General features: G+C 48.9%; 4 protein-coding genes across 7 annotated transcripts in view; 2 read left to right on the top strand and 2 right to left on the bottom strand.

The window, feature by feature from the left end:
* c19h1orf198 (chromosome 19 C1orf198 homolog) overlaps positions 1 to 27,884 on the bottom strand; it is a 207,467-nt gene that overhangs the window by 176,169 nt on the left and 3,414 nt on the right. The window contains exon 7 of one of the 4 annotated variants that reach the window (XM_070987572.1): positions 26,609 to 27,794. The exons of 1 other annotated variant lie outside the window; for it this stretch is intronic. The gene's annotated coding sequence lies outside the window, so the exon portion shown is untranslated. Of the gene's footprint in view, positions 1 to 26,608; positions 27,812 to 27,884 lie in introns of those variants that run through there. 2 more of the 4 variants (XM_070987573.1, XM_070987575.1) reach the window with 2 other exon arrangements.
* ttc13 (tetratricopeptide repeat domain 13) lies at positions 367 to 11,678 on the top strand. Its single transcript, XM_070987567.1, has 23 exons — positions 367 to 535; positions 1,640 to 1,734; positions 2,271 to 2,346; positions 2,446 to 2,516; positions 2,662 to 2,727; positions 3,599 to 3,691; positions 4,067 to 4,183; positions 4,266 to 4,376; positions 5,106 to 5,188; positions 5,341 to 5,482; positions 5,567 to 5,741; positions 5,839 to 5,995; positions 6,147 to 6,277; positions 6,360 to 6,492; positions 6,659 to 6,751; positions 6,894 to 6,977; positions 7,188 to 7,272; positions 7,616 to 7,725; positions 7,870 to 8,005; positions 8,165 to 8,244; positions 8,447 to 8,525; positions 9,036 to 9,115; positions 9,186 to 11,678. The coding sequence occupies exons 1-23, from the start codon at positions 367 to 369 to the stop codon at positions 9,298 to 9,300; spliced, it is 2,481 nt and encodes an 826-aa protein (XP_070843668.1). The 3' UTR covers positions 9,301 to 11,678.
* Positions 13,649 to 18,243, top strand: selenol (selenoprotein L). Its single transcript, XM_070987255.1, has 9 exons — positions 13,649 to 13,854; positions 14,323 to 14,401; positions 14,516 to 14,569; positions 14,979 to 15,024; positions 15,176 to 15,303; positions 15,476 to 15,590; positions 15,696 to 15,818; positions 16,317 to 16,454; positions 17,218 to 18,243. Exons 1-9 carry the CDS (start codon positions 13,749 to 13,751, stop codon positions 17,338 to 17,340), a joined length of 912 nt encoding a protein of 303 aa, XP_070843356.1. The 5' UTR covers positions 13,649 to 13,748; the 3' UTR covers positions 17,341 to 18,243.
* Positions 18,248 to 23,662, bottom strand: clec11a (C-type lectin domain containing 11A). The gene is made up of 5 exons (XM_070987254.1): positions 23,143 to 23,662; positions 21,745 to 21,859; positions 21,421 to 21,528; positions 20,978 to 21,061; positions 18,248 to 20,141 (listed from the first exon to the last, which is right to left on the bottom strand). Exons 1-5 carry the CDS (start codon positions 23,248 to 23,250, stop codon positions 19,729 to 19,731), a joined length of 828 nt encoding a protein of 275 aa, XP_070843355.1. The 5' UTR covers positions 23,251 to 23,662; the 3' UTR covers positions 18,248 to 19,728.

Genomic DNA, 27,884 nt, shown 5'->3' with positions numbered 1-27,884 from the left:
TTCTTTGACGTGTAATGCAGTATGCATTGTGGTTTTACTACTTTTAACTTACGTAAAAATAGTCCCTCAACCACTGACCAGACTTTGGTCTCCCTCTGTCGATATATGAAGTTTGTATTTCGGTTTTAATTTCACTTGATTTGAAAGTTACACCGGAAAAACGTTTTCTGTTCATCTTGTCAGTTTGACACTAGAAGGACCGGTTTGACAGCCGCAGAGCATACTGGGAAATGTAGTTCAACGGTCCTCTCCCGCTGTCGTCTTCTTGTTGGCCGCCCGGAGGCTCGCGTGTTAGGGGGGCGTGTCCGTACGCTTTGGTCGAACTGCAGAAGCTTCCGCTCTCTGGCGTCACACATGTAGCCCAACATGGCCCCTGCCAGCCGGGCTGTTGTTGTGGTAGCGCTCTCACTGCTGTACCTGTGCCGGGAAATCCTCTCCTCCGAGTATTTCTCCACTCTCACTTTGTTCAACAATGAGCTCCACAAGCAGGGATGCAGCTCGCTGTCCGAGTGGGAAGAGTACGCGGCGGACTGCGGTAAAGTATCTGCTTTCTGTTACTTTGCCACGTCCTCCCCGATTCAGCTGTCACCGCGTAACCCGGCTAGCTTAACCGGCTGTAAGCTAACGTTAAGAGGCTAATAACGAGCAGCGGTGACAGTCCCGGAGACGAAGCGCCGATCAGCTGCAGCTCGTCCTGCCGCAGAGGTTTAATGAGGTTTGAGGCAAAAATGAGTGGAAACGCCGGAGAGGGAGTAAACCGATGTGCACAGAACAGGAAACTCAAACTCAGCCATCAACTCACCCACAAACTACATGTTTTAGTTCACCCCGAGAGGACCGCACCAAACTCCAGTCAAAAAACAGCTCATTTTGGTCTCGACCGCCAGGTTACCGCGGACTGCGGCTGACAGGTGAACTGGTTGTACAGGTTTCATGTTTCATGCTCTTGAGGTGAGCGCTGCTTGATTTCATGCGTCAGTGCTGAACTTCAGTGCAATATTTTACTGCACCCTTGCAGTGTTTCTGCATGGTTTAACCCGAGCTTAACATCATTTATGACCTTTTTAATGAGTTTTTCCGCCTCTCAGCCATCAGCAGTGTTCAGTTTAATCCATCTCACTGGACACTGAAGTAAAAGTCACCAACGTTCAGTTGTATTTGTGTGGTAATGCAGTGGAGGCTTTATAAATCAGTCCATTACCACACATTATTAACACAGCCGAAGAAATGTAAAACACGTCACTGTCAGTGGTGGAATAATGCAGCAGTGCAACAGTTTGGTATACTGGTTAAATTGTTTGGCCAGTTGCATGCAGTTTGCAGTAAAGTGACCAAAGTGTGCAAAAATACTCGTCCGGTCTTAAAGTGATGGACTTTATGAAATGATGTTCCTTTAAACTACCAAGATTTGAATGGAGTTTGGTGTGTGGTTCTCTCTGTCGGATGATAGAAAGTTTCTAACAGTGCAGTGAGGACATGTTTATTGGTCAGGTCTGCTCTGAAATGCTGTGTTAAATATAACCTTAAATGACATACGCACGCTATAATGGCCTGAAATACACACAGATGCCACCTGCTGTTGTCACCTGCTGTCGTTCGCGCTTCGCATGTTAAACACTCAGAATATTTGTCGTTTCAGAGTCCTCAATATTACAGCTGGAAGACCCAGAATGTGAGGAGGGAAGCAACCCGCCCTGCGAGTCGGTCTTCTCTCTGAATGCAGAGAAGATCCTGGTGAGAGCGCACACACACACACACACACACACACACACACACACACACACACACACACACACACACACACACACACACACACGTGAAATAAACGTGAGAGTTCGTCTCGTCCGTCGTCTCGTTGCTGTTCCACAAACACAGAAAACAGAAACGTTTGCATCCTGTCACCTTCGCATGCCGTCGTGGTCTTCGCATGGCGTCATGCTGCCGTGGAAACGAGTCTTGTGCTGAGTAACGCTGAGTGTTTCTTCCTTGTTTGGTGGCAGTCGGCGCCTCTGACAGTATTTCTCTTGCTGTGGGTTCGTTGGCTCAGTGTAACCTTGTGTAACGCTCTTTAAAACCTTCGCTTAACTCCCCAAAACGTCCCTGGCGGAGCTTTTCGTTCACAGCAGTATTCACGCTTTAAATGTGATTTTCACACGGTGACTTTCCTCCAGTCGTCGTTCTCGCTGCGTCACCACAGAGCTTGGTTTTGCTTCCTGTCTGTCCTGATGTGCTTCCTCTTCAGCGCGTGATCTTTTTGTTTGTCGTCTCAGAATCAGGCCAAGCTGTTCATCGAGCAGAAGAAAATCCCCTTCCCCGTCGACAACCACAACACCAACGAGGAGCTCGGTGAGTTTCCACGTCTTTATTTAAACTCCGCTCGCGCTGAGCAGGTTTGTGTGCCTTTGCCTTGTCTTCAGGTATTGATCACCTGTCCTGTTGTTGCAGCTATCGGCTACGTCCTGATCGGAAATGGCCTTTACGATGAAGCCATCAAACACTTCTCGCTCTTATTACAGGTGTGTTCGCAGCATGTAGCACGTTCACTCTCAGTACGCCTTTCAGGGCTCTGCCGCCTCCTCTCCGTACAGCCAATCAGAACGCAGCTTCCTGCCTCTGCGTTGATGCACAGAATGTCCTCCTGACCTGTTGTCTTTGCTGCAGGGTGACCCGGAGCTGGTCAGCGCCATCTACGGCCGAGGGATCGCTTACGGGAAGAAGAGTCTGCAGGTGAGTGAACACAGCTGCCGAGTTCATGTGTTCATCTCCTTCATCCTTCATGTGTTCACAAAGTGGTGAACTCCCTCCATCCTCTATGAACGGCTGAGCCTTTCATACCCAATCATGATCCTCTCACCTGTTACCAATCAGCCTGTTTACCTGTGGAACAGGTGTTTCTGGAGCGTATGTTGACTCTGACTGTCTTCAGCTGATCACGTTCAGGTTTGTCCATGTTGGACAGAATCTGGGCTGTTTGTGATCAGACGTGTCTTTTATGGTTCTGCTTTCTCTGCGCCTGCGAAGCATCCAGGTCACCTCAGGTACTGATTTACTCACCGACCGTTATACACAGGTGAGACGTGCTGTCAGTCATCAGAGCGTCTGCAGGTCCATAAAACATTTATGGTCTCATAAACCCAATAATGAAGATACGACGAAGACGAAGGTATGAAGAGTGTCTTAGAGGAGTCGCTGCTGAAAGTGTGAGACACAAACACACCTTCAGAGCTGAGCCGGACTCGCTCTGTCTGTCCCGTCTGTCCCGTCTGTCCCGTCTGTCCCGTCTGTCCCGTCTGTCCGTGCCTCTGTCTGCATTAAAAGTCGAGTCACGTTGAATCTTCGTGTTTTCCTCGTCCTCGTGTTGCTTTTCTTCTGCTGTTTGGCAGCAGCTGTCGTCTCTGCCTGCTTTGATGCCAGTGAAAGGCGTCCTGACGGCAGCAGGTTCAGGTGAACACAGGTGAGCTCGCGTCCAGCGTGCCTCCACTGATGAGTGTCCTCCAGAGAAGGTTTAGGGGTTTCTATCTGTCTGTGCTTCTGCTGCTGCTCTGTTCACTTCATATGACAGGATGTAACCGCCTCCCCTTCCTGTGTCTCCATCCAGGACATCAAGAACGCTGACTTGGCGTTGTACGAGCTCAACCGAGTCATCACTCTGGAGCCCAACTGGCCCGAAGTGTACGAGCAGAGAGCAGAGGTGAGGCTGGCCCTCTGGAAGCAGTTATTGATCAGCGTTTGACCTCTGAGGCTCGTCCTCATGTCCACACTGTAAGACGAAGGCTCAGAACAGCACAGGATCGTTTAACTGATGACGTTTCCACATGTGGAGCGAGTTCAGCCGGAGAGCTTATCTGCACCACACCTGATCACACGTCCAATCAGCACAGCGTCGCTGGCGTCTCTAGCGTGTCATTGGCTCTCAGAGGTCGTAGTGCAGCTGAGTGTCGCTCATACAGGATGTTCAGCGTGTTTCCAGACTGTTTGAAAACAAGTGAAGAGGATGTTTTTGTCTCTGCGTGTGTGTGTTTGTGCATGCATGTGTGTGTTTGTGTGTGTGTGCGTGCGTGCACAGATCCTGTCTCCTCTGGGTCGTATCAGCGAGGCTCTGGCTGATCTGACCAAAGCCATCCAGCTGCAGCCGTCGGCCCGTCTCTACAGACACAGAGGAACGCTGCTCTTCATCTCAGAGGTCAGATTATCCAACGCTCTGAACGCGTACGCGTCCTCGCGGTGGGCGCCGACCCTGAGCTGTGCTTTGTCTCCCCCCTCAGGACTACGTGGCAGCCATGGAGGACTTCCAGCAGTCTCTGGAGCTGAAGAAGAACCAGCCCATCGCCATGCTGTACAAAGGCCTCACCTTCTTCCACAGAGGGATGCTCAAGGTCAGTTCAGCCACTGAGGCACAAACTGTGATTCACGCACTGAGTGATGGACAGGCTGATGCGTTCAGGTGTCTGTTCACTGAGCAGACAGAGCAGTCCTCAGCTTGTCTGAGAGTGCTCGTCTTGGTTCGCTGCAGCAGCTCAAACAGATTGCTGATTTGGCCTTTAAACCCTGAAATAAAATGTTGATTTTGTTGTTGTGGAAAGCGTTTCTCACACTTTGATCGGCTCAGAGCTCCTTCGCTCGCCGTGTGTGTTTGAGGTTTCTCACCTCTGCTCGCCCCGAGCCGACCAGCTTCCTGTGGGAATCCCTGCGCTGCACCTGCAGGTGCACAGGAACGAGGCGGCGGCTGATTGGACGCTCGCTCTGACTCTTCATGATGGTGGAATCTGCTGCATCCAAACATCCTGACTTTCATTTAGTTCACACTGAACAAAGCTGCTGTTAATGGAACTTTTTCAGGGTGTAAATGATCAAATACAGAAGTTCCTGATGTTCTTTGTGCGTGCGTGTTAACGGCTGCTGCTGGAATCAAACCTGTGGGTGTGAAGCAGGTCGCTCAAAGTGCAGCTTTGGCTCTGGGCTGAGCAGGTTTCCCTCTCCTCTCTGTTTGTTCGTCTCTGGATGGACGCTGACTCAGACTTTCATGTCCATCAACGCGTCCTCTTGTGAAACATCCTGTCAGCTGTGTGTGGTCACTCTGAGCTCGGCGTGTTTTCTCTCGTCAGGAAGCCATCGAGACGTTCAAAGAGGCCCTGAAGCTGAAGTCTGACTTCATCGACGCCTATAAGAGCCTGGGACAGGCGTACAGGTGAGGCTCTGCGGGCTTCACTGCTCGTTTCACGCCTTTTCATTCGGCAGGTCGACGCTGTGCGCTCGTATTTAAGGAATTGAGAGTCCGACCTTTCCCCTCTGCCTGACTAACCGCGTGTGCTCTGTCCACCGGCTGTCCTCCTCTTTCAGAGAGCTGGGGGACTTTGAGTCGGCGATGGAGAGCTTCCAGAAAGCCCTCATGCTGAACCAGAACCACATCCAGTCTCTCCAGCTCCGGGGCATGATGCTGTACCACCACGGCTCCCTGCAGGAGGCCATCGGCAACTTCAAGGTACGACAGTCCGTCCTGCTCCGGCCGGCGTGCTGCTCGACGGCGTCTGTTCTCACCTTTTCTCCTCTGCCAATCGTCTTCCAGAGGTGTCTCCAGCTGGAGCCGTACAATGAGGTGTGTCAGTACATGAAGGGGCTGAGTCACGTGGCCATGGGGCAGTTCTACGAGGGCATCAAAGCTCAGACTAAGGTCATGCTGAACGACCCTCTGCTGGGGCAGAAGGCCAGCTCCGAATACCTCAAAGTGAAATACCTCAGAGGTAGCAGACACACACCTGGAAGCCTGTCCATTCGTGAAAGGCCTCCGTTTCTACTGTGATCTTACTCTCTGCCCGCTGTGCCTCGTCTGTCTGCCAGAGTACTCTCGGTACCTGCACTCCCACCTTGACATCCCGGTCGCAGAGTACAACGTGGACCAGGACTTACCAGGGAACTTCAAGAACCACTGGGCCAAGAATCTGCCTTTTCTCATCGAGGACTACGAGGAACAGCCGGGCCTGCAGCCGCACATCAAGTAGGTTCGATGACATGACGGCCGAGTCACAGCGGAGACGTCTGTCCCTGCAGATAAACCCTGAGACGCTAACGTTGTCCTCAGAGGGTTGAGACGTGCCCTCTAAACTGACCAAGTCCGTCCTCTGTCTTCCTGTCTCTGTGCTTTGCAGGGACGTCCTGCTGCAGAACTTTGACAGCTACAGCAGCGACGTCCAGAAGCTGATCTGCACCGCCGACCACCTGGGGGCGCTCATGCAGTACGACACTCCCGGTTTCTTACCCAACAGGAGGATCCACAGAGGTACTGCTGCACTCTGCAGCGCAGACGGACGCTTTAATGTCAGCAGCGGCGCTTAAAGCCGGAGCTGTTTGTGCTTTTTCAGCCATGGGTTTGGCGACGCTGGAGGTGATGCAGGCGATGCAGCGGACGTGGAGCAACTCCAAAGTGCGAGTCAACGGCAAGACCCGGCAGATGCAGTGGAGAGACATGTTCGACATAGCGGTCAAATGGAGGAGGTGAGGAGCTTTATTCATGTCCTTCTTTAACTAATACATGAGTGTCTCTGAATTCACGGACATGATGGACAGACTTTGACATGTTTTGGGAGTCGTCTTCTGTCTTGAGCTGGTTGGATTTCAGTGTTCTGGCAGACTGAACAGGTTTTTCTGTCTGTACTTGCAGGATCGCCGATCCAGACCAGCCAGTCCTGTGGTTGGACCAGATGCCCGCCAGGAGCCTCAGCCGAGGCTTCAACAATCACATCAACCTCATCAGGTAAGAGTCGGACCCGGAGGACGGCGTCCGTCCCGTGTGGCCTGAGTTCAGGCTTCTTCTCGGCCGTCGCTGAAAGTAGAGGTCAAAGATATAAAACCTGCTTTCCTGACAGCTTGTCCTCCTGTCTGTCTTTGTCCCTCAGGGGACAGATTATCAACATCAGATACCTGGCATACTTTGACAACATCCTCGACTTCATCAAAGACAGAATACTGGTGTACCACGGGTAAAGTCCTCCAGTCTTTGTCCTCTGAAACACACTTATCTGTCGTCCATGTTGAGCGCGATCGCGGTGACATCAGCACGTCTCGCCGCCGTCGGGCTAACGTGCGTCACCCTGCTGCCGCCTGCCGAACCCTAACCCCGCAGTCCTCATTCATGCTGCATGAGCGCGTTGAGGAAGTGAGTATTTTCTAACCGCGTGTTGTTTCCTCAGCGCGTACAACCCCAGAGGACTGCTGGAGGTCCGCCAGGCCCTGGAGAACGTGAATAAAGTGGAAGATCTGCTTCCTATAATGAAGGTAAGGACGAACAGATGAGAAGACAGACTCAGAGAGGACGAGAGCATGTCTGAGTGAACGGATGAAGGTTTCTAATGACGTCTATTTAAAAGCGTGGAGACACAGGAGCTTTCCCTGAGCTGCGTTCACCTCAACATTCTCACGTGATCTCACTTAATCTCGCATGATTTCGTGAATCCAGACGGTTCGGTCTCGGCCGTGTGGTCTGCAGGCTGAGGCTGCTGCTCGCGGCGTCGCCAGCTGGGGGCGTTAACGCGCTGCGAGCTGCTTCTCTGACCTGAAGCCTCTCAGCAGTGGAAACTCAGGATGGCTGTTTGTGTGTTTGTGTGTTTGTTTCCTGAAGCAGTTCAACAGTAAAACCAGAGATGGCTTCACGGTCAACTCCAAGGTGCCGAGCACAAAGGATCCTGGGAAAGAGTACGACGGCTTCACCATCACCATCACCGGAGACAGGTGCAGCGTCCGCAGCGTGTTGTTGATCTGAGCAGTGGCCTCCTCAGTGCATATGTGTGAAAGATGTCAGTGAAATGTGGAAGTGACGGCGGGTCGGGCTCGTCGTCCTGACGCAGAGGAAGGTGAACTCTTTGTGTTTTTCAGGGTGGGAAACATGTTGTTCTCAGTGGAGACTCAGACCACCGAGGAGCGGACGCAGCAGTACCAGTCTGAGGTCGAGTCCCTCTACAAAGACCTCACCGCCAAAGGAAAGGCCTTGATGCTGTCCACCGAGCTCGGGGTAAGATTAGTCTCCGCGCTCAGCTGGAGGCTGGAGACGTTTGGAAAGCGTTTGACCGTCATCAGTGAGACGAGCTCGTCGACTCTGATCTGCAGCAGAAATAAGCCGCTGTGCTCTCACCCGTCCTGTCAGCTGACTGTGATGTCCTTTGTTCTTCAGGATGCAGACGCTGTGTGTAACCTGATCCTCTCCTTGGTTTATTACTTCTGCAACCTCATGCCGCTGTCCAGAGGGTCCAGGTAAAGAGAAACGCTCCGTCCTCTCATCAGCTGTGAAAGCGTTAGCTTACCTTTCCACAGTGTGAGCGGCTGAGCAGGCCTGCTGCTGCTCAGTCACCCTCCGACTGAAAGGCCAGCATGTTTCACAGTGAAGACGAAGCTTCTCTGTCCGTCCACGCTGTGACGTCGTTCTGATCTGCTGTGTTTTCCCGCCTCTCCTCAGCGTGGTGGCGTACTCAGTCGTGATGGGAGCGCTGATGGCCAGCGGCAAAGAGGTCATCGGTCGGATCCCGAAAGGAAAGGTGAGAATAAATCCACCTTCAGGTCAGCGTGACGCTGCAGAGTCAGGAAGCTGCCGAGGGACAAACCTTTTCATGACACTGTTATTCATATGAAACTGAATGAGATGCAGAGATGATTCCTCTCATGGGATCGGTCTGCTGGACCGAGGCGGCAGGTCACGTGACGCGGTCCGACCACGTTTAGGAAAGTCTTCACGCAGTTTTAACAGGTTTTCTCGCTGCTGTGGTTGAAGCGACTGAGGTCGGTTTAGACGTCCAAACCCTCCAGAAGTCTCGACGTCTCCCTGCTGAGAGTCATAGTGTTTGAATGTCTGGCCATGTGTGATGGTTTGTAGAAGATAATGAACTTCAGAGTGAGGAAACAGCTGATGTCTTAACATCAGCGTCATAGAAAAGCTTCGTCTCTACCTGCAGCAGGTGTCTGATTCCTTCGTCCTGCTGTCCGTCTCTGCAGGACGCTCGTTTAGAGACAAATGTCTTTCTAACGTCTCTGTGTTGGCTCTGTTTCAGCTGGTGGATTTTGAAGCCATGACCACGTCCAGTCCAGACAGCTTCAGTAAGACGGCGAAGACGTGGATGAATCTGAAGAGGTAAGAGGACGGAACACGTCCAATGTTTGTCCCTCTCAGAGACGTCTTTAACGCTCTTCTTCCTCAACAGTTTGCCAGGTTGGTACCAGAGTCTTCCCTCTGTCGCAGAGACGTTCCCGTCCACCAGGACGATGATCGAGGTTCTCAACACAGACGCGTCATCTCACTGTCCAAAGAAGTCCTAACAGGACGTCAGGCGGGACAGAAGGCGCTTTGTTCAAGTCTTAATTGTGGAGCTTCTGCGCTGGGCAGATCAAAGGGACTCATTCTCCAAAATCTCCGAGCTTCAATGCTAAATATTCTCATTTTAAGAGGGAAAATCCAACGTCAGGAAACAGGAAGTGTCTCCTGGGACACCTGAGGTGACCTCCATGAAGCCGTGACATGATTTGATTTGTGGAAAACTTATTTTAGTCTTATTTTGAAGTCAGATCCATCTCAGTTCATCCTCCCTTAAAGAGTAACTGTGCTCTGGTCTGAATGACTGACGGGGGGCTTTGGAGCTGGTCCAGGGGACAGTCTGCTGTGGTGAACCCTGTCAAAGCCACGAACAGGCTCGTCCTGACCCTGTTGTCCTCAGTGCAGTCTGGTGGATCTGAGCGTCCAGCAGCTGATTCAGGTCAAACAGATTTTACTCTTTAACAAAGACCTTTGTCTCTGCAGGATCCTGACCTCTAAACGCTGTCAGACAGGTAGAATCACAGTCTGTGGACGGACTGAGGGACACATGGAGGACCGTCCTCTGCACCAGTTCCAAAACCTTTTCACCTTTTAGTCATTTAGAGCCCAAAATGTGTAAAATAAAGAACAGAATTAGCCTTTAAACGGCCTCCAGAGAGCAGCAGTCACTGACACGCTGTGTTCACACGTTAACTCTGCGGCTGGGAATCAGTTCCCACTGGGATCCAGTTCAGAACATGCTGGTTTGCATCCAGACTGGTTTTGTTTTCCAGGTCTTACTTTTTTTTAGATTTGAGCTTACAGATGTTTTTAACGTTCAGTGTTGAATCAGTCTTTTGTTCAGGCAGAAAAACTCGACCTGTGGTTCCTGTGACGACTCCGCCTTCATTCAGTCCCAGTGTTTCCATGACGGGGGACGTCAGTGTCCCAGTTTCGGACACTAATTCTGTCCACTGTCTCTGTCTCTGCTGCACAAAGTCCAGCTCGTCCACAACAGACGCCGTTAAATCCTCCTTTAAGACCAACTTCAGCTTTAATTAGATGTGGATTTTTGCATTGACACACATTTCCAATTATAATTGGCACACACACGCACACACACACGCGCACGCACACACGCACACACACACATGCACACACACACACACACGCGCACGCACACACGCACACACACACGCGCGCACACACACACACGCACACACACACGCGCACGCACACACGCACACACACACGCACACACACAGTCCAGCCTGGCAGCAGAGGCAGCTTTGAACTCCTCTCTGGATGCTTTCCAGCCTCTCTTCTCTCCGTTTCTCGTCTTTCTTTCGGGTTTCGATCCTGTCGTCTTTCAGTGTGACCGGTGAAGGTTGATGTGAAGCTGCTGAGCTGATCTGAGCGCAGCAGTCAGAGACACGAAGTGTTGAAATGTCTGTTGAAATCAAACAGATGTTAGTTTACGTCAGACAGAAGAAGCTTGAAGACGAAGCGTTTTCTGATTTCAGTGTTGAGTTGTCTTTTCTCTCTGGTTTTCTGTCTTCGCTCTCATTGCTTTGTCCTGGACTGGACGTCCTCTGCTGGACGTTTTTTGACGATCTGGCGGTTAAATTTGCTCGTCGGAGCCGCTCAGAGCAGAGGAACGAGCTCACATTCCTCCATGTCTTAACCCTGAAAGGCCGTCTGTGTGTGATGGTCCTGCTGCAGGAAGTGACCTCACTTCCTGTCGAGCTCACAGGTATCTGGAGAAAACCTGCTCCGAGCTGGATGAAGAGGACGTTTATTTGAGCTTAAATTGGCTTCAGCGTCGAGCGTTGGCGTCTGCAGTGAATGTTTGAAGCGGTCGGATTCGTTGACGAGGCTGAACTCTGAGACGAAAAATCACCAACTGATTGAGTGTTTTCTGTGATTCCAGATGGTTTTTTCTTTTAGTCTGCGGTGGTCCTGTGAGGGAGGTGCAGGAGGTGTGATGTTTACGTGCTCTGAGGCGACTGCTGGCTTTTTAAAGACTCGTCAGTGTTGGTTTAAGCACAAGGAGGAAGTGCGTGCAGGCTGCAGGTGACTCACCTGGAGTCAGTCTTTCCTTCAGTGAACTTGAGGCCTTTAATGCTGAAGACGCTCGTGTCAGCGCTGCAGTTCTTACTGGAATGTCCACTTTAGTCATTCACTGATCTCCACAAAGTCGGAGCGAGTCGATCTTTTCGATGACACGTCTACTCGATTTCCTGCTTCCCTGACATCAGACTCATTTCCTCCCTCACATCGACGACTGTGGCCCAGTCACGAAGTGCTTCGACGGGCGTCAGAGCTCCAAACCTGAAGGAGGGAATGTTTTATTGAACGAGTGAATGAATGTTCAGCAGTCAATAAAACTGGATGACAGTTTTAACCGACTCTGTGTTTCTTTTCTGCAAAGCTTTTGTTTTCCAGGGAACGTCTGCAGAAGCCCGCTGAGCTGAGAGCAAACGAGCCGATAGAAAGTGTCCGAACAGGGCGACAGTCAGTCACAGTCATGAGACGTGACCTCCTGAATTAACGTGAAAAAGACACAGTCAACGCTGACGAGTAAAGCTGGGACATAAAGACAAAGTCTGACTTCCTAAAATGAAATTATGAGAAAAAAAAGTTAAATTTGTGTGACGTCTCATTAAGTCAAACTTCTCAGACACTAAATCAACATTTTGACGTACAGGTTAAATTTATGAGACGCTGATGACTGCAGTGGAAATGCTGACTTGGTGTTTAATGATTTGGACTTTCTGTTTTTATCTTTCTTAACTTTTCATGGAGTCAGCTTCCAGGCGAAGTGGGCTGACAATGATTGAACCATGATGACTCCATGAGGATAATAAAACATGAATCATAGAAAGATCCAGCACGACCTGCGATCAGTGAGACGGTCTGAAACCTGCCTGTCACTGTGACCCAGCAGCTTCAGGTCCTCTGGACGCGTCGCTCAGGCTCAGAGGCTCCTGTTGGACCTCATGTCACGTCGGTTTAACTTCAGGCTCAGCAATCATTCACTCAGGAAGACAAAGTGTAACTGTTTCACACTGAAAGGTGCTTTTCTGAGTTTTATCGTCCAAAAGGTTAGACCGACAAACAGGATGGAACGAGACCTGAGACAGAAGGAGGACACGAGAGGACGACCTGAGACTCCAAGCAGAAATAAAGACTCCTGAATGTTCTCTGACGTCTCTGAGCGTTGGACTCATTTTAATGAGGACAGCACAGCACACTCGTCCTGTCTTTGTCATCCTTTGGATTGGATGAACTGCCACGATTCTTTTCTCTGGCTTTTCTGAAGATGTCAAGGATCCGTCCCACCGTCCTAAAGATGACCTGATAATAATAAGATTTTAATCATGTTAAGGTCCAAAACAACCTGCTGCTGTCCGCTGAAGACTCATGATAATCTGATGAATTCTGAATATTCTTTCATAATCTGCTTCAGTGGATTAAATGCACCTGTGGGATTCAGGTCAGAGCTCCTGTTGGACCTCATGTTACCTCGCTTTGAGTTCAGTCTCAGTAATTATTCACTCAGGAGACAAACTGACTGTTTCACACTGAAAACATCGATGCTGAAGCTCATGCTGTGTTCATTAACAGCATGTTAGAGTTCCTCATGGCAGACTGGCTCAGAGTTCAGGTGAGGCAGCGCAGCCACAAACAGCTGCCAGACAAATACAACACATTAATAATGTGGAAAGATCAGGTTTGCTCGACATCATCACTGAAAAGATGAAGAATAAGACTCATAAACCCATGGACAAAAAGAGCTGTGAACTCTGCTTCAGTGGCATCGCTGTCTTATTAGTTATTAATGGAAATGAAAGCTGACTCCTCTTCATCACACTCGTGTTTTTTGCAGCCGTGCAGCAGTGAGAGAGCAGGTGGAGGAGCTTCTGGAGCTGGAGGTCTGCACGAGTCATTTCTGTACATTTCCACTCAGTTCCTCGTGGAGGTGCTCTGTGATTGACTCGATGTGCTGATTCATTGTGTGTGTGCATGTGTGTGCGTGTGTGTGTGTGTGCGCGCAGAGCGAGTGGGACTCCTGCCAGACAAATACAACACGTTAATAATGTGGAAAGATCAGGTTTGCTCGTCATCATCGCTGAAAAGATGAAGAATAAGACTCAAACCCATGGTCAAAAAGAGCTGTGAACTCTGCTTCAGTGGCTTTTATTCTCACATCTCCTGCTGACATTGAAAAAAAGCAGGTGTCTGAACTTTGAGTCATTTCCGTTTTTTGGAATTTCCCCTCGCGAGACGAATAAAGAATTCATGTTTCTAACTGTTTTCTCCTCCTTCATTTCCAACTGTCTCCGCTGGGCTGCAGAAATCTGAACCTCACGCGAGCCACATGACCGCGTCACGTGGTCACGGCGCATTTAGCGCCTGAAGGCTGTCGGCTCCCCGTCAGTGGTCCGGACAGGTGAGAGTGGAGCAGGTGATCATGGCTGAGGACGTGACTGTCTCAGAGGAGACTCTAACGGACAGTTTGTCTCTGCTGGTCAGCCTGAACAAAGTCCTTCTGCAGAAGGCCAAACAGGAAGCAGAAGGTAGGACCTGGAGGATAGATTATATGTACGCCGAACTGAAGAGGAGATGAGATTTATCTGGGTAAAGTGTTTATTACACTTTTATAACTTGTACGTTTTTCTTAATAAGCACAGTAACATAAAAAAGTATGAATTTTAAAGGAAGTCCGTGTTTCCATTTTTACTGAGATAAATTGTCAAATCTAGTGAATGAAGCTGCCTCTGTCATCACCCTGTGTGTTAAGATGAACATGTTTATCAGTCACCACGTCATAAAAGTGTCGTATAATCATAATTCACAAATCTCCTTTGGAGTATTTCGTATTTTACTGTAACACATTGGTTAAAGGATGAGAGTGATGAAGTCATTGGCTTTCTCAGAGACTCTCTGGCATGAAGGTGGTGGGATATAGTCCGAGTCATGCTTACCAAACCAGTGACTTTGCACAAATCGGCCTGACCAATGACTGCTCTGCTGTGCTCTCGCAGAATCGCTGGAGAGCTTCGTCCCACATAAGATCACCACTTTGTTCGGCCTGATCGCAGCCGGAGCGCAGTTCTACAAGAGGTCAGGTGCTGTCAACACCTGCAGAGCCGCTCAGCCGTTCACCTGCATCACTGTTTAACCTCCAGCTTTCTGCGCTTTTCTGAACTAACTGTGTGTGTTGTTGTTGTCGAGCAGCCTCGGAGTGAAGAAGAGGAGTGAGGCAGAGGCCATCTGGCAGAAGTGCTATCAGTAAGTACATGATTACACACGGCGACTCTTATAAGATAGTAATAATGAATGAATGAATGAATGAATGTAGTTCACGTGTAGCTCAGCAGTGACGGCTTGTTAGTCGAAGCAGACAGAACGTGAAGCTTCGCTCCGGGGGTCAGGTGGGTCTGTGGAGGACTGATCAGGCCCGTCCTCGTTCCCTCCAGCATTTGGATTCATCCCAGTGTTTCAGCTCGTTACAGAACATAATAGGAATGAAGAAGTTCATGAAAAATGAAGCGGCCTCCATGTGAAGCCACAGGCGCTCTCACCCTCCCTCCACCCTGTCTGAAGGTGGAGACGGTTCCAGTTGGCTCCATCGCTGTCTTATTAGTTATTAATGGAAATGAAAGCTGACTCCTCTTCATCACACTCGTGTTTTTTGCAGCCGTGCAGCAGTGAGAGAGCAGGTGGAGGAGCTTCTGGAGCTGGAGGTCTGCACGAGTCATTTCTGTACATTTCCACTCAGTTCCTCGTGGAGGTGCTCTGTGATTGACTCGATGTGCTGATTCATTGTGTGTGTGCATGTGTGTGCGTGTGTGTGTGCACGCGTGCATGTGTGTGTGTGTGTGTGTGTGTGCGCAGAGCGAGTGGGACTCCTTCCTGGAGAGCGTGGACGAAGGTCTGCAGACAGCAGACAGACAGCTGTCAGGAGGAAAGATGGCCGACAGCCTGAGTCCTGACCTGCAGTTCACTGATGGGCGGAGCGGAAAGTGAGTTGACGAGCTGACTGACAGGAGAGCAGCCGGAGTGAAGGTGGAGCTTGGTGTCTTTCTACCAATCAGCCGACAGGAAACTCAGTCTGGTTGATAACGTGTCACCATGAGACAGTTCACGGTTTCACTGACTTCAGGTCTGTCTGGTTTCTGTGTTGTGTGTTGAGAGGACTGTGAGTCTGGGTCAGTATCTGGATCAGGGTCAGAAGCTGCTGCTGGTCCTCATCAGACATTATGGATGACTGCCGTGACGAGACCACGTGGCTGAGCTGGAGGCCAATCAGGTCAGTCCAGCTTCAGCTAGCTATAGCTGCGTGGTCAGCGAGCCCCTCTCTGGTGTCTCGTGGTCGCGTCTGTCTTTCACCTTCTGTCACCGTGTCTCTCGGCAGGATGTCCTGAAGGCTCGCTCAGTGCAGGTCTTGGTGGTTTCTTTCGGCCGTCTGGAGGGGGCTCAGGTGTGGCTGGAGCAGACTGGATGTCCCTTTAACATCGTGCTGGATCCACAGAGGAAGGTCAGTGTGTGTGTTTTCACCCTCATCAGCTGATCCAGTGAAAAACATCAGAAGGAAATTTTTAATGATGAGTGCAGGTGGGCAGGTGGGCAGGTGGAGAGGTGGACAGGTGGACAGGTGGAGAGGTGAGCAGGTGGAGAGGTGGACAGGTGGAGAGGTGGGCAGGTGGAGAGGTGGGCAGGTGCATGAGAATGAAAGAGGCTGCTGTGATGTGGAAACTAGAAATGGCCTCATCTGAGTTTAGCAGCTGTTTGATGACGTGTCATAAACGTCCAGTGAGCCGAGCTGCCAAACTCAACCACCAGATGTGAGACGGAAACGAGGGCGATCGACCAAATATGAAGGCCGAGGATTTTCCACAAGCCACAGAGGCAGCCATTAATCATGACGAGTGTGTGTGTGTGTGTGTGTGTGTGTGTGTGTGTGTGTGTGTGTGTGTGTGTGTGTGTCAGAGTGTGTGTCTGCAGAGGCTTTTCTCACATGTCCTCTCCGCCACAGACATACCGGAGCTTCGGCCTTGGTTCGTCCTACGCGAAGGTGATGAAGTTCGACTGTCTGCTGCAGTACTCAGAGTACGGAGCTGTGGACAGAGACTTCCCCGACGTCCCCTCTCACCTGCTGGAAGACATCTACCAGGTACAAACGGACGGCGTGGCAAACACTCTGACGCCGAGTAGACGCTGATTTAATGGCCTGAGTCAGTGATGAAAGCTCCTCATTACACGCCCTGTTTGCTGCACATTGTGTTCATTATTTTTGGGCTTGTCCGTGGTCACAGGCAGGGCTGAGTAACAGCAGGTAGACCTGTTCACCCTAAACTCCACCAGGCTGCAGACTCCACCCTGCGCAGACTCCACCCTGTGCAGACTCCACCCTGTGCAGACTCCACCCTGTGCAGACTCCACCCTGCGCAGACTCCACCCTGCGCAGACTCCACCCTGCGCAGACTCCACCCTGCGCAGACTCCACCCTGCGCAGACTCACGATCGCACAGCCACAGTTAAACAGAACAGAAAGCATTTCACTGTGAATCGCTCTGCTTGTGAAACACACCTGGTGGCGTCTGCAGCCGCTGGAGGACCAAACAAAAGCGCTGATGTCATCACGGAGGCGCACCTGGTGGAGCCTCGGGGCTCGTTTGCTTTTCCAAATTGAAAGAAATGACTTGAGTTCATGAGAGCCTGATTGTAATTTGACTGAAATCCCTGCAGTCAAATGCAGAAACTTGTTTCCCACATTTTCTACTTCTGTGCTTTTACTTGAATGAATGTTCAGACTGAAGAACAAACACGACGAATGAAAAGAGGCCGTGATTCAGCGAGAGCTCTCCTCTTCATTGAGTCATTGATATGATGGCGAACGTACTGAATGATGCAGCTTCACTATGTTTTATGCTCAGATGGGAGGCGACTTCATGCTGGATGAAGCAGGGAAGGTCGTTCTTTGTCACCCGTGTAAAAACCCTCTGGACAGGCCGACTGTCAGAGACATCCTGCAGGCCGTGGATGCTCCGAAGCCGTGAAAGGTGGCGTAGGCGCTGGAGACCCCGAGCCTGAGGACGATGGGGGCTTTAAATGGTCAACACATCACTGACACCACAGAAGAAGAGCAGCCCTTTGACTCACGTTAATGACGTCACGCCTCGCTCTCATGACGCCGTGAAGAGGTGTGACCGATGCAGAGCCGTGAAGCGAAGGCAGCTGAGCTTCTGGGTCGTGTCGGTGTTGCAATGGGAGCATTTTTAAATGAATGGTGTGACTGCATCACAACCGAATAACGCTTTAAATATGAATGATGTTTAACTTTAAAAAAGATGCTGATTACAGCAATTTTACCTGGATCTGTAATGTCAGGACAGCGTTTGGTAAGGCTGGAGGTGCTTTAAGCAGACTGGACCAAATGTGATGATGATGATGATGATGATGATGATGATGATGATGATGATGATGATGATGATGATGATGATGTTACGTCATGAAACTCACTGAACTTTCATCCTCAGGTAGAGGAGCCACATTCATTTCTGGTTTCATCTCTGAATGCAGATATATTTTGGATTTTACATTTGAGATTTTACAGTAGATAAAAAATGGATGGATCTGATCTGAGTGTCCCGTCAGAGTCTTGTTGTCTTAACATTCATCAGATTGTTCCTGATTTGAATAAAAGTTTGTTGATTTAAGAGTGTTTTGTATAGTTGAATGTCTTTAAAGAGGATTTCATTTTATATTTCAGAGCTTTTGCTTCTTTTGTTAAATAAAAAAAGGCTTCTATAGAAAAAATTGTTAGTAAAGTACTAAAAGTGATCATTTCGGCATCTGAAACTCAGATTTTATGTCAACGTGGTGAACAGCACTGACGCTGAGGCAAAGCTCACGTTCAGACTGAATGATGCAGTGAAATAAACCACGAGGAAAGATTCACGAAAAACGTGACGTTCAGCTTTTTATGTACAACTCTGTTTTACAGACTGTCAGACTCGTTCAGGACACGTTCACATACGGTGTCATTTTGGGAGGTTGAAGGAGGATCAGACGACAGCTCTGTGCCGACAGATGACTGTATGTGGGACCACAGCACCAAGCCTTATCTGAGACCAAGTTCAATGACAACTGACAACAACACCACAGAAAATGAATATTTTCAAGCTTCCTCTATAAGTGTATCAAGACGTCCTCCAAAAACAGGCAATTTATTACATCTGTCTTCATAATGTCTATATTCATATCAATGAAATCTAAATTTTGTCCATCTTTATTCATATTTTAAGGTATCTATGTCTACATTCTGGCTACATATCTTTACACTGAGGCCATTTACTGTATTCATCACTTCAAACTGTGTCTAACATCTCTATTAACTCTGAGCTCTTGATTTGAGGTGACTGAGCTGGAAATAAACCTCTGAAGCGACATGTCGGCTTTTTCAGGTTTTCATTGGCTAATCGAAGTGTCAGTCATCTTCACTGCAGAAGAGAAGGTGGTCTTCAATTTAACTCAGGCTGTTCTTGCTGCTCTGGCTGGTGATTGGCTCTGGCTGGTGATTGGTTAAGAGTTAGTGGAGTCAAAATGGCGCCAATTTGTGTTTGCTTCCGGAAGAACAGGTAAACAAGCGGGAGGGAGCGCAGCGGCTGCTAATCTGAGAGGAGGAAACACGTTTCTGTGGATTATTTTCGTGTTTTGGACTAAATATTTTCACTGCCGTGGATCTTCTTGACCTCTGTGGATGTTTCCGGCCGTGTTTGTCGGAGTGTTATCGATCTGTGGATCAATGAGAGCCGTCAGCGGTGAGTTTCCTCCATGTAGCTTCAGTTTTTAAACGCTGGTTTGTCTGCTGTTGGTTTGTTGAGCCTGGTTGTGTCTTGAAATGGTTTGGATGGATCGATTCATGAGTATCGGAGCTTTTTAACGCGTTTAATGTGATTATAATCGTGAACGGAGCGTTTGTGTCGATTGGCGGGAAGAATGAAGACATGATGGCCTCCTGCAGTCTGCGCAGGAGCTGAAGGAGGTCCACATTTAAAGCTCCTCACATCACTTTCCTACTGAACACACACTGTCGCTCCTGTGTGAGGGCGCGCCCGTGTGTGTGTGTGTGTGTGTGTGTGTGTGTGTGTGTGTGTGTGTGTGTGTGTGTGTGTGTGTGTGTGTGTGTGGCACATGGCTGCTAGCCTTGTGAGTGGTCGGTGCGATTGGCAGCCCCTCTGACTGAAAACATGTTCCTACCTGATGCTACAATTACATACACAGTAGATATTATACTGGATATTCATATGAAAACACACTACTTTCCTACTTCAGGCCTTCGTCACCTGTGAAACAGCCGATCCACATGTGTTAAAAATGTCCTTTAAAGAGAAATAAGTTATTTAAAATATATGTTTAAGGCGTGAGAAAGTGAAACTTTCCACTTAGAGAGCCACTCTGTCATCAAACTCGCAGAGATAGTTCATGGTCCGATCGCAGTAGTGGTCCCACCAGTCGCCATCGTCCGATGACATGGCCACACAGTTCTCCCGCCTCCCGCCGTCCGGCTGGCTGGACAGGAAGTGTTTGCGCCACTGGAAGTACGAGACGCGCGTGCCATCGTCGAAAAGGTACATGCCCTCAGACCGCAGGTCGTTGATGCCCAGCCAGATGGGCCAGTTCCCCGGGTGGAAGAACGACCTGACGTAGTCGGCCAGGGCCTCCTGCTCCTTGCGGTCGCGGGGCATCGCCATGCGGCCGCCACGCTCCAGGCACTTCCTGGACGCTCCAGCGTAGTCCTCGTAGCTGTTGTACACAAGATAACACTTGTATCCCACCCTGCGTCCCTTCTGGCAACCTGGGAAGCAGAGACAGACAGGACAGACGCTTTACCTCCATCAGGACACAGCTGTATCGGTCCTCCTGCAGTCCACATGTCCTCTGGCAGATACTGAACCCCAGTTTGCTGCTGATGCTGCTCATGATGAGGAGGGGGCGCCTTGCTGCCAGTGTATGAATGTGTGTGCAAATCAGTGAGGGCTGACTTGTGTTATAAAAGAGCTTTAAGTGGACAGTAAGACTAGAAAAGCTCTGTATAAATACAGTGCATTTACTCATTTGGACTGCTGTTTGCATGTCTAATATTCAGTCTCTGTAGGTCTGTTTTTGGTCTCTACCAGCTGGTGAGGGACATATCCGGCTCTTCAGCTGCTAAATCTCCCTCTATGTTCAGGTGGTGCAGTCGGTTTTGGAGGTTTTAGCAGTGCAGACAGCTGCCTCCTGCAGAGGGGACAGGGCTGATGAGAGCTGGAAGACGCTCTCAGAGTTTCACTGTGAGGTCACGTTGGATCTGACTCATTGTTCACAGAAATGTGTTCATTAGTGGAGCATTAAATCAATGTGGTTTCAGTTGCAGCCTCGTTTATTCGCTTGGATGAATTCTGTGGAAACTTTGCACAAATATGATCCAGAGCAGTGAAACTTTCCTTCACATAAGACGCCCACCAGCTGTCTCTGTTTGGATGATCAGCAGACAGAAATCGTTTGCATAGTTTGAAAGATTTGGCCGAGATGACCAACAGGTTTCGACACGCTCCTTCATGCATTATTTCATTCATTCACACGTGTCACATCCTCTGATTTCTTGGTTTCTTTCAACCATGTGTCATGAAGCAAAGAGGACAAAGCTGGTACCTTCCAGTCTTCCTGTCTCCTTGCGGTTGTCCTTGCTGTGCTGGTAGACCTCCCTGATGTTGTCCTCCAGCTCCCCGACTTTAGCTGCCGTGTTCATGGACAACAAAACCAAGGAGACAAAAGTCAGTCCAAGCCGGGTTTGCCTTTATTATGTTTTTAATGCGGTTATCGCTGAGTTAATCTTTTCATCACTGTTATCTACAGGGAAGAGTTATAAGAGCGCCATCTGCTGGCTGTTTATGGTCAGCCTCGAAAAGAACTGCTGAACATAAACACAACACGCTGAGTAAGACTCAAAATATTCATTTCCAGTTTTCAAGTCTGACTTCTTAACTTGTGATTCATACATGATGAAATGATTTGGGCACAGCTGTTCTCTGCTTCCATTCATTCATTTGTTGTTGTTTGTCCAGTATGGACAGCAGTTGTCTCCCTGGTCTTACCGTCCATCCGGGACAGACGGTCCATCAGCTGGCTGACTTTCACATCCAGAGTGTAGTGACCCACATTCAGCTTGTGGATGGCTTGGTCCATGCCGGCCAGTCTGGACACTGAGGGACACAATACAAGAGAATACAATGCAGGACAGGATGAGATGGAGGATGACAGGAAACAGTCCAGGTGTCTCACGCTGATGGCGTTTGACTGTTTTACAGCTCACAGATAAGGCTGGCGGCCGTGAGGTTTGGACTCATGCACCATGCAGACAGTGACCTTCCACTGTTTGTCTGTTTAAAGCTGAACTGGACGAGGACGTGGACACTCACAGATGTAGTTGTATGAGTTTTCAAAGTCTGACACGGGGCTGGTTGGCTCTGGTTCAGGCTCTGGAAGAATATCAGGAACGTCCCCTCTCGCCTTCTTCACCTCTGGCAGAGACGCCTGACACACAGACAGACAGAGTTCACAGTGTCAGCACTTCTCTGTGGTTTCCACCACATTTAACTCCTGTTAGCGTCTTTGATCCGGCAGAGGAGGTGAAACCAGACCCAGCTTCTCCACAAATGATCAAACACCAGCCTCAGATGCTCAAAGCACCTCGTTTGGAGTCTAAATGTGAGTAACTGAACCTCCCTGTAACATCTGGACCTGCTTCACTCATTTTCATCATTTCTGTCCTGCTAACGAAACAGATATTAAATATTCACATGATGCTGTTTTGTCCATCTGTTTCAAGCTTTGTTGACTCATGCCGTCTACAATGGAAGTGAATGTTTGACTAATTTTATTTCCAACAGTCTGAACTCGTTCTGTCCAACCCAGCAGTCCACAACCTGAAAATCAGCTCCATCATTGATCTATGAATCACCTGAGCGGTACTTGTAAATACTGTTAATACTCTTCACATGCTTTGGTGCAGAAATCTTCATTTATAAAGTAACTCGTAAGTTGTCAAATGATTGTAAAAAGTAGTTAATTCCCTCTGACTGGAGGAAGAGAAGCTGCCTCCACCTGTCTGTCTGATGTTTATCACCTTTATCTTAAAGGTGTTCTGCAGGATTGGCTGTTTGGAAACACGTCATTCAAGCTTGGCCCCTCCTCCCCGGCTCGTTACCTGAACACACGCAGCATCGCGTACCTGCACACCGCAGCACAGGTATGTGTACTACCTGCAAGAAAGTGATGAGGTAACCTGCAAAAATCTGATCAAATAATGTGTTCATGGTGCGTTCATGGCCGTTTGTGTATGAACGAAGAGCTAAGCTAACAGTTGAAACCTGGCTCTAATTAGCCGCCAGGTTTAGCCGTCTTCAGTCTTGCTCGCTAACAGGCAGAGCAGTGGACAATAATCATGTGTCATGGCATTAACGTCATTACGCTGGCTGGTAATCTGTCCAGTTACAGCTGCCCCAGAATGCTCTGCGGCCCCCGTTCCCTATTGGCTGACAGCTGCACACCAACAAGCCAAAAGTTTGCAGCACAGAAACATCCAGACACAACAGAAGAAGAAGGAAATAAGAAAATCCCAGCAGACAAACACACCAGCAGTGATGATTGATGGGATGTTTTTCAGCCTGATGCGTCTTTAATGCTGATCATCGTTTGCACTCAGCACAGTGAATGGACGTGCTGTTTTACAGACAGCAACGTCTCCTGTAAGAATGAAGTTTAAAGTGACTCCAGTCCAAGTTTGATTGCTATAAATAAGAAGACAGAGTCCTCACCTGTGTTGGTGGAGCATCGGCCGTCCCCGTAGGAGCACACAGACCCAGAGAACATAAACAGAGCAGAGCGAGCGAGGCGGCCGCCGGTCCCATTTTCTGCTTCCTCATGACTGCTTTAACTGCAGCAGCAGACTCCCTCTCAGGCTCTCTCTCTCTCCACCGTCCGTCTCTCTCTCCACCGTCTGTCTCTCTCCACTCGTCTCTCTCTCTCTCCACCGTCTGTCTCTCTCCACTCGTCTCTCTCTCTCTCCACCGTGTGTCTCTCTCCACTCGACTCTCTCTCTCTCTCCACCGTCCGTCTCTCCACTCGTCTCGTCTGTCCCTCCTGACCCTCAGGCTTCCCTCAGAGATGTGATCCAGGACTCAGTGAAGCAGGACCATCAGCAGGAGTCCCCCATCAGACATGTGAATGAGAGCTGGTGTCCACCCCCCTTTAAAAACACACGAATCGCAGGTATCTGGCAAAAAAGAAAGAATGTAAACGTCCTCCTGGTCGTCCGCCTGCCGTCTTTCGTCTCTCTGCCTCGTTCAGGACGTCTCCCCTCTCTGGACAAACAACAGGAAAGCTCTTTGTTTCTGCTTCCACCTCCCATTTCCACTCTTTGTGTGAACCCTGCAGGGAGGACATCACAGGTCTCTGTCCTGCTGCAACCATGTATCTCCACAATGCCACCTCTTCAGAAACACAGGCTCATTTTAAGCTTTGAGACGATGCATCGAGAAGTAGGAACACTTCATCCTGCAGCTCACCGAGTGTGGAGACGCATGCTTTTCTTTGGACAGCGGTGTGAATCTGGTTTGTATGCTAACTGAAGATACAAGGTTTTCACACAGGGGTGTAAACAGAAGTTCATCCTGCTGTCAGAGAAACATCTTTGACCTGAATCAGATTCATGATTTGCACTCGCTGTGTTTCCTTCTGGAGCTTTCAGCTCTGTGAGAGTCTTCATCAGCCGGTGGGGACGGATGTGTTGACATGCACGCTCTGCCGCTGTGAGACGGTTTGAGGCACTTTGACGACTTCTTCTTTAACATGAAGCATGAAAGTTCACCTTGGAAAAAGCAGTCATATAAACCTGATGACCGACAAACTAAGAAGATGAAGAGTGAACTTTGACATCTCCAGCGTTTATCTCGGCTTTAACTGATGGTTGGATTCTGTTACAAACAGAAAACACTGCAAGTCTGTGCTCAAGCAAACTGTGGTCATAAACTCACACACACACACACACACACACACACACCCACACACCCACACACCCCGTTTATTAATTGGGCTAAATATCCGTCCTGCTTGCCACAGTTTTCTCGTGTAATTGAATAATTAAATAAACTAATGGTTAGAGAAATATGTGGCTGTTCAGAGGAAATGATGACATAAAAAGACCTGTGTGTGTGTGTGTGTGTGTCTGTCTGTGTGTGTGTGTGTGTGTGTGTGTGTGTGTGTGTGTGTGTGTGTGTGTGTGTGGGTGCGTGTCTGTGTGTGTGGGTGTAACAGGAGGTATGCCAGTTAAAATGCCACAAGAATCCAGCAGAGTTTCCAGGGAAGCGTTGTGGAGACTGGGAGGAGCTCCGGCTGCGAAGTGGGACAGACGTGTGTGAGTCTGCAGGACGCTGCAGGACATGTGCAGCTGCTCGGTCCAACTCCAAACTTTTTCCAGACGCTGGTTTGGATTCAAACAAGTGGCTAGAAAAAATATGTGACCCCTGAGAAAATGTGTACCCTTGTTCTGACATTGGTGGTTTCCCTCCGTGACCAATCAAAGCTTCTTCAGATCAAACTCAGGATGAAATGATGGTCAGAAACTTCAGTAATCAATCATTTAAGTTGTTTTTTAAGCAAAAAATATCAACTTCAAGCCACAAAAATGTGACAATGTCCCGCTTTTCTTTTGTGATAAATTCAGTATTTTGGGGTTTTAGACTCTTCATTGAATAATAAAAACAGTCAGAGGTCACTTTGGGCTTCAGTGAACTGCAGTGGTCATGTTTCACTGTTTCCCACATTAAATAAACCAAATGATTCATCAACAGGAAGGAAATAAACCCTTACCATGGTTTCTAATGAAGGTCAACACCGTGCAATGACGTTCATTCACCCGAGCACAAAAAAATGGATGAGAGGAAACACAAAGCAGCCATTGAGAGCGTGGAGGCGCTGGGTGGTGCTGCAGGACGTGGCTGGACTGGACAGAGGCGCCTCAGTCCAGAGGGGGACGTTAAGACGTTAAGACCAGCGCTGATAGGTGGTGGACCTAAACATAGATTAGACGTTCAGATTTACCTGTTTATGTAAAACACAGTTGGACATTTTCTTCACATGTTTGCACAGTAAATGTGTGGTGTTGCAGAGAAACCTCTTCAGATGGGTTAGTCTCTCTCTGTTTCTGGGAGCCTTTAAAATCCTTCTGTGGCTGACGAACACCTGAAATATGGGACACAGGTGTCAGCCTACAACTTCCTGTAGCTTGTGTCTCTGCTATCTGAAAATATACCACAGTAGCTTCTGCCAACATGCACTTAGCTTAGCATAAATAAAAACGATCTGCACCGTTAAGGCTAATGAACGTGTTAGATCTCATTTTAAGTGTGTTAACAGCAGTTTTTTATGTTTGACTTCTTCATCAGGTGCAGTAACTTCCTGGAGTCTCTGCTGGTTTGGACAAAGCCAGGCTCGCCGTTTCCCATCTTAATGCTAAGGTAGGCTAATCTGCTGCTACAGCTTTACTGTACAGGCATGAGAGCGCTAACTTCACCTCTGTTTCCTCTGGCTGATGAGTCAGCATTTTATCGGTTATTAGCTGACAGTCCATTTCACTAAATCTCATGTTTTACAGAGAAAACTTTATTGTTTTGTCTCTGATTGGAGACTAAACTGGAGTTTAATTCAACCACAGGACACTAACACTGAAGTGTCCATCAGTCATAGCAGAGGTGGGCTGGACCACATCAGCCATCAGCTTCATGTGTTGGCGTAACTCAGCTCTTCAGCCTCGTGTTAGCCTCCAGCTCCTTCCTTAAATACTCTGTCCAGTGGCTCTTTGTGTCCCAGTGAGACGCTGGAACGAGGTCTGGTGGGTCTAAAGTGGGCCAGCGCGTTGTTTGAGCGAGCAGCACAAATTTTCCTGCCCTCCTCTCCAGCGTGACGTTTCAGATCTGGCAGAAATTACAGTTGGAGGAATTGAGGTCATGGAGCTCAGAGGGAGGTCAGCAGGAATGCAAACAAGCAGCGAACAGTCAGAAACTGAAGCAGCTCCAGTTTAACTCCAGCTTTTCTCCTGAAGTCAAACCAAAGCCATTATTGACTGTCTGATGTTGCTGTTGTGACCATGACAGACGCTCGTGTCGTGACCTCCTTTTTCCCTCCCAGGAGAAACTGTATTAATGTGGCCTTCGTTAAATAAATGAGCTTTGTTTCCTTTTTAAAAAAAACATTTTAAGTTTTGTACAAAACAAACAGCAGAAGCAGGTTTGACTTTTATTTATTTACCTTCAATCTGTGATCTCAAAATGCATGAGTGCAATATACATGTATAGCATAAGATACAATCAGCAGATAAATATAAAATTCAGTAAAATAGTACTCTAGTCATGTAAACTGCATCTTAAATCTAGGACAAGTGATACAAATCACTACATGCCGGCCTGTTGACCTAAAACACAACCTTTTATTGGTGTTTGCCATTAGAAATGCACGCTAGCTGCTCAGCACTAGTTTGAGGTCAAAGGTGACACTTGGGAGGGGTGAGGAAGTGTTGGCAGGAAGCTAAATCCATACAGGACATGTGGAACCGGTCACACGTGAATTTTCCATGACTGAGCTCGAGCATCTCCGTGGCTGTCCCCCCCTCCTCCTGAGAGGACAACAGCCCGTTTTCCACCGCTGTCGACGAGTGTGCGAAGGCTGGAAATACATTCGGTTATATTCCTGTGAAGTAATGCAATGGGAAGATTCCATGATATTCCAGGAATTCCATAAGCAGTAGGAACGCCGTGTGGAGTAATTGCACTGTGTGGGGCAGTACTGAGCACTGAGAGTTAAAGGAATATACAGGCGAGCATAAATAAAAGCACAGGAGAGCAAAACCCTCAAAACAAGACAAAACGGATGCCGGTTTGACCTCGCTTGCTAGATTAGTGTCTAAAACTTGCACATGAAGGCAGCCGAGTCGCACCGTCACTGTGCATTCACGCTACGAGCAATGGGTTTGTGCAGGATACTGGGCTGACGTATAAACCAGTTAACACACCAGTAAGCTTCTTAATGGGACCATCCAGTAAAAACCTCTGGAGGTCTCCACGACTGTTTTAACGTACCATTGCTCTTCACAGCACGTGGAAGTGGTTCAGCACACTGTGAACGGCACAACTGTCCGGGAGGTGCAGCAGCCATAGTTAACGTTAGCAGTTACCATTTAAGCCATTTTATTTTGGGGTCCTGAAAAGTACCACCATAGCAGCTAAAGCCAGAACAATATGAACCATTCACGCCTGTCGATGTCCAGGGACTTTCTGCAGGCTACATGTGCATCAGGGTGGTGTTAATGCAGCTGAAGCTACTGCAGCATCTGTGTCACAGCAAGCTAAGCTAGCTAACGGCTAGCTAACATTTGGCTAAATCAGGGGTGGGCAACCTGTTCCACAAAGGGCCGCTGTGGCTGCAGGTCTTCTTTCCACCCAAGCAAGAGCTCACAGTTTGACCAATCAGCTGTCTGAAGAGTGAGATCAGTTGATTGAATGAG

Source organism: Chaetodon trifascialis, chromosome 19 (genome assembly GCF_039877785.1).
Source record: "Chaetodon trifascialis isolate fChaTrf1 chromosome 19, fChaTrf1.hap1, whole genome shotgun sequence".
Classification (NCBI taxonomy): Eukaryota; Metazoa; Chordata; class Actinopteri; order Chaetodontiformes; family Chaetodontidae; genus Chaetodon; species Chaetodon trifascialis.
The sequence above is the reverse complement of the archived record's forward strand: the minus strand, read 5'-3'. Positions and strand labels throughout refer to the sequence as shown.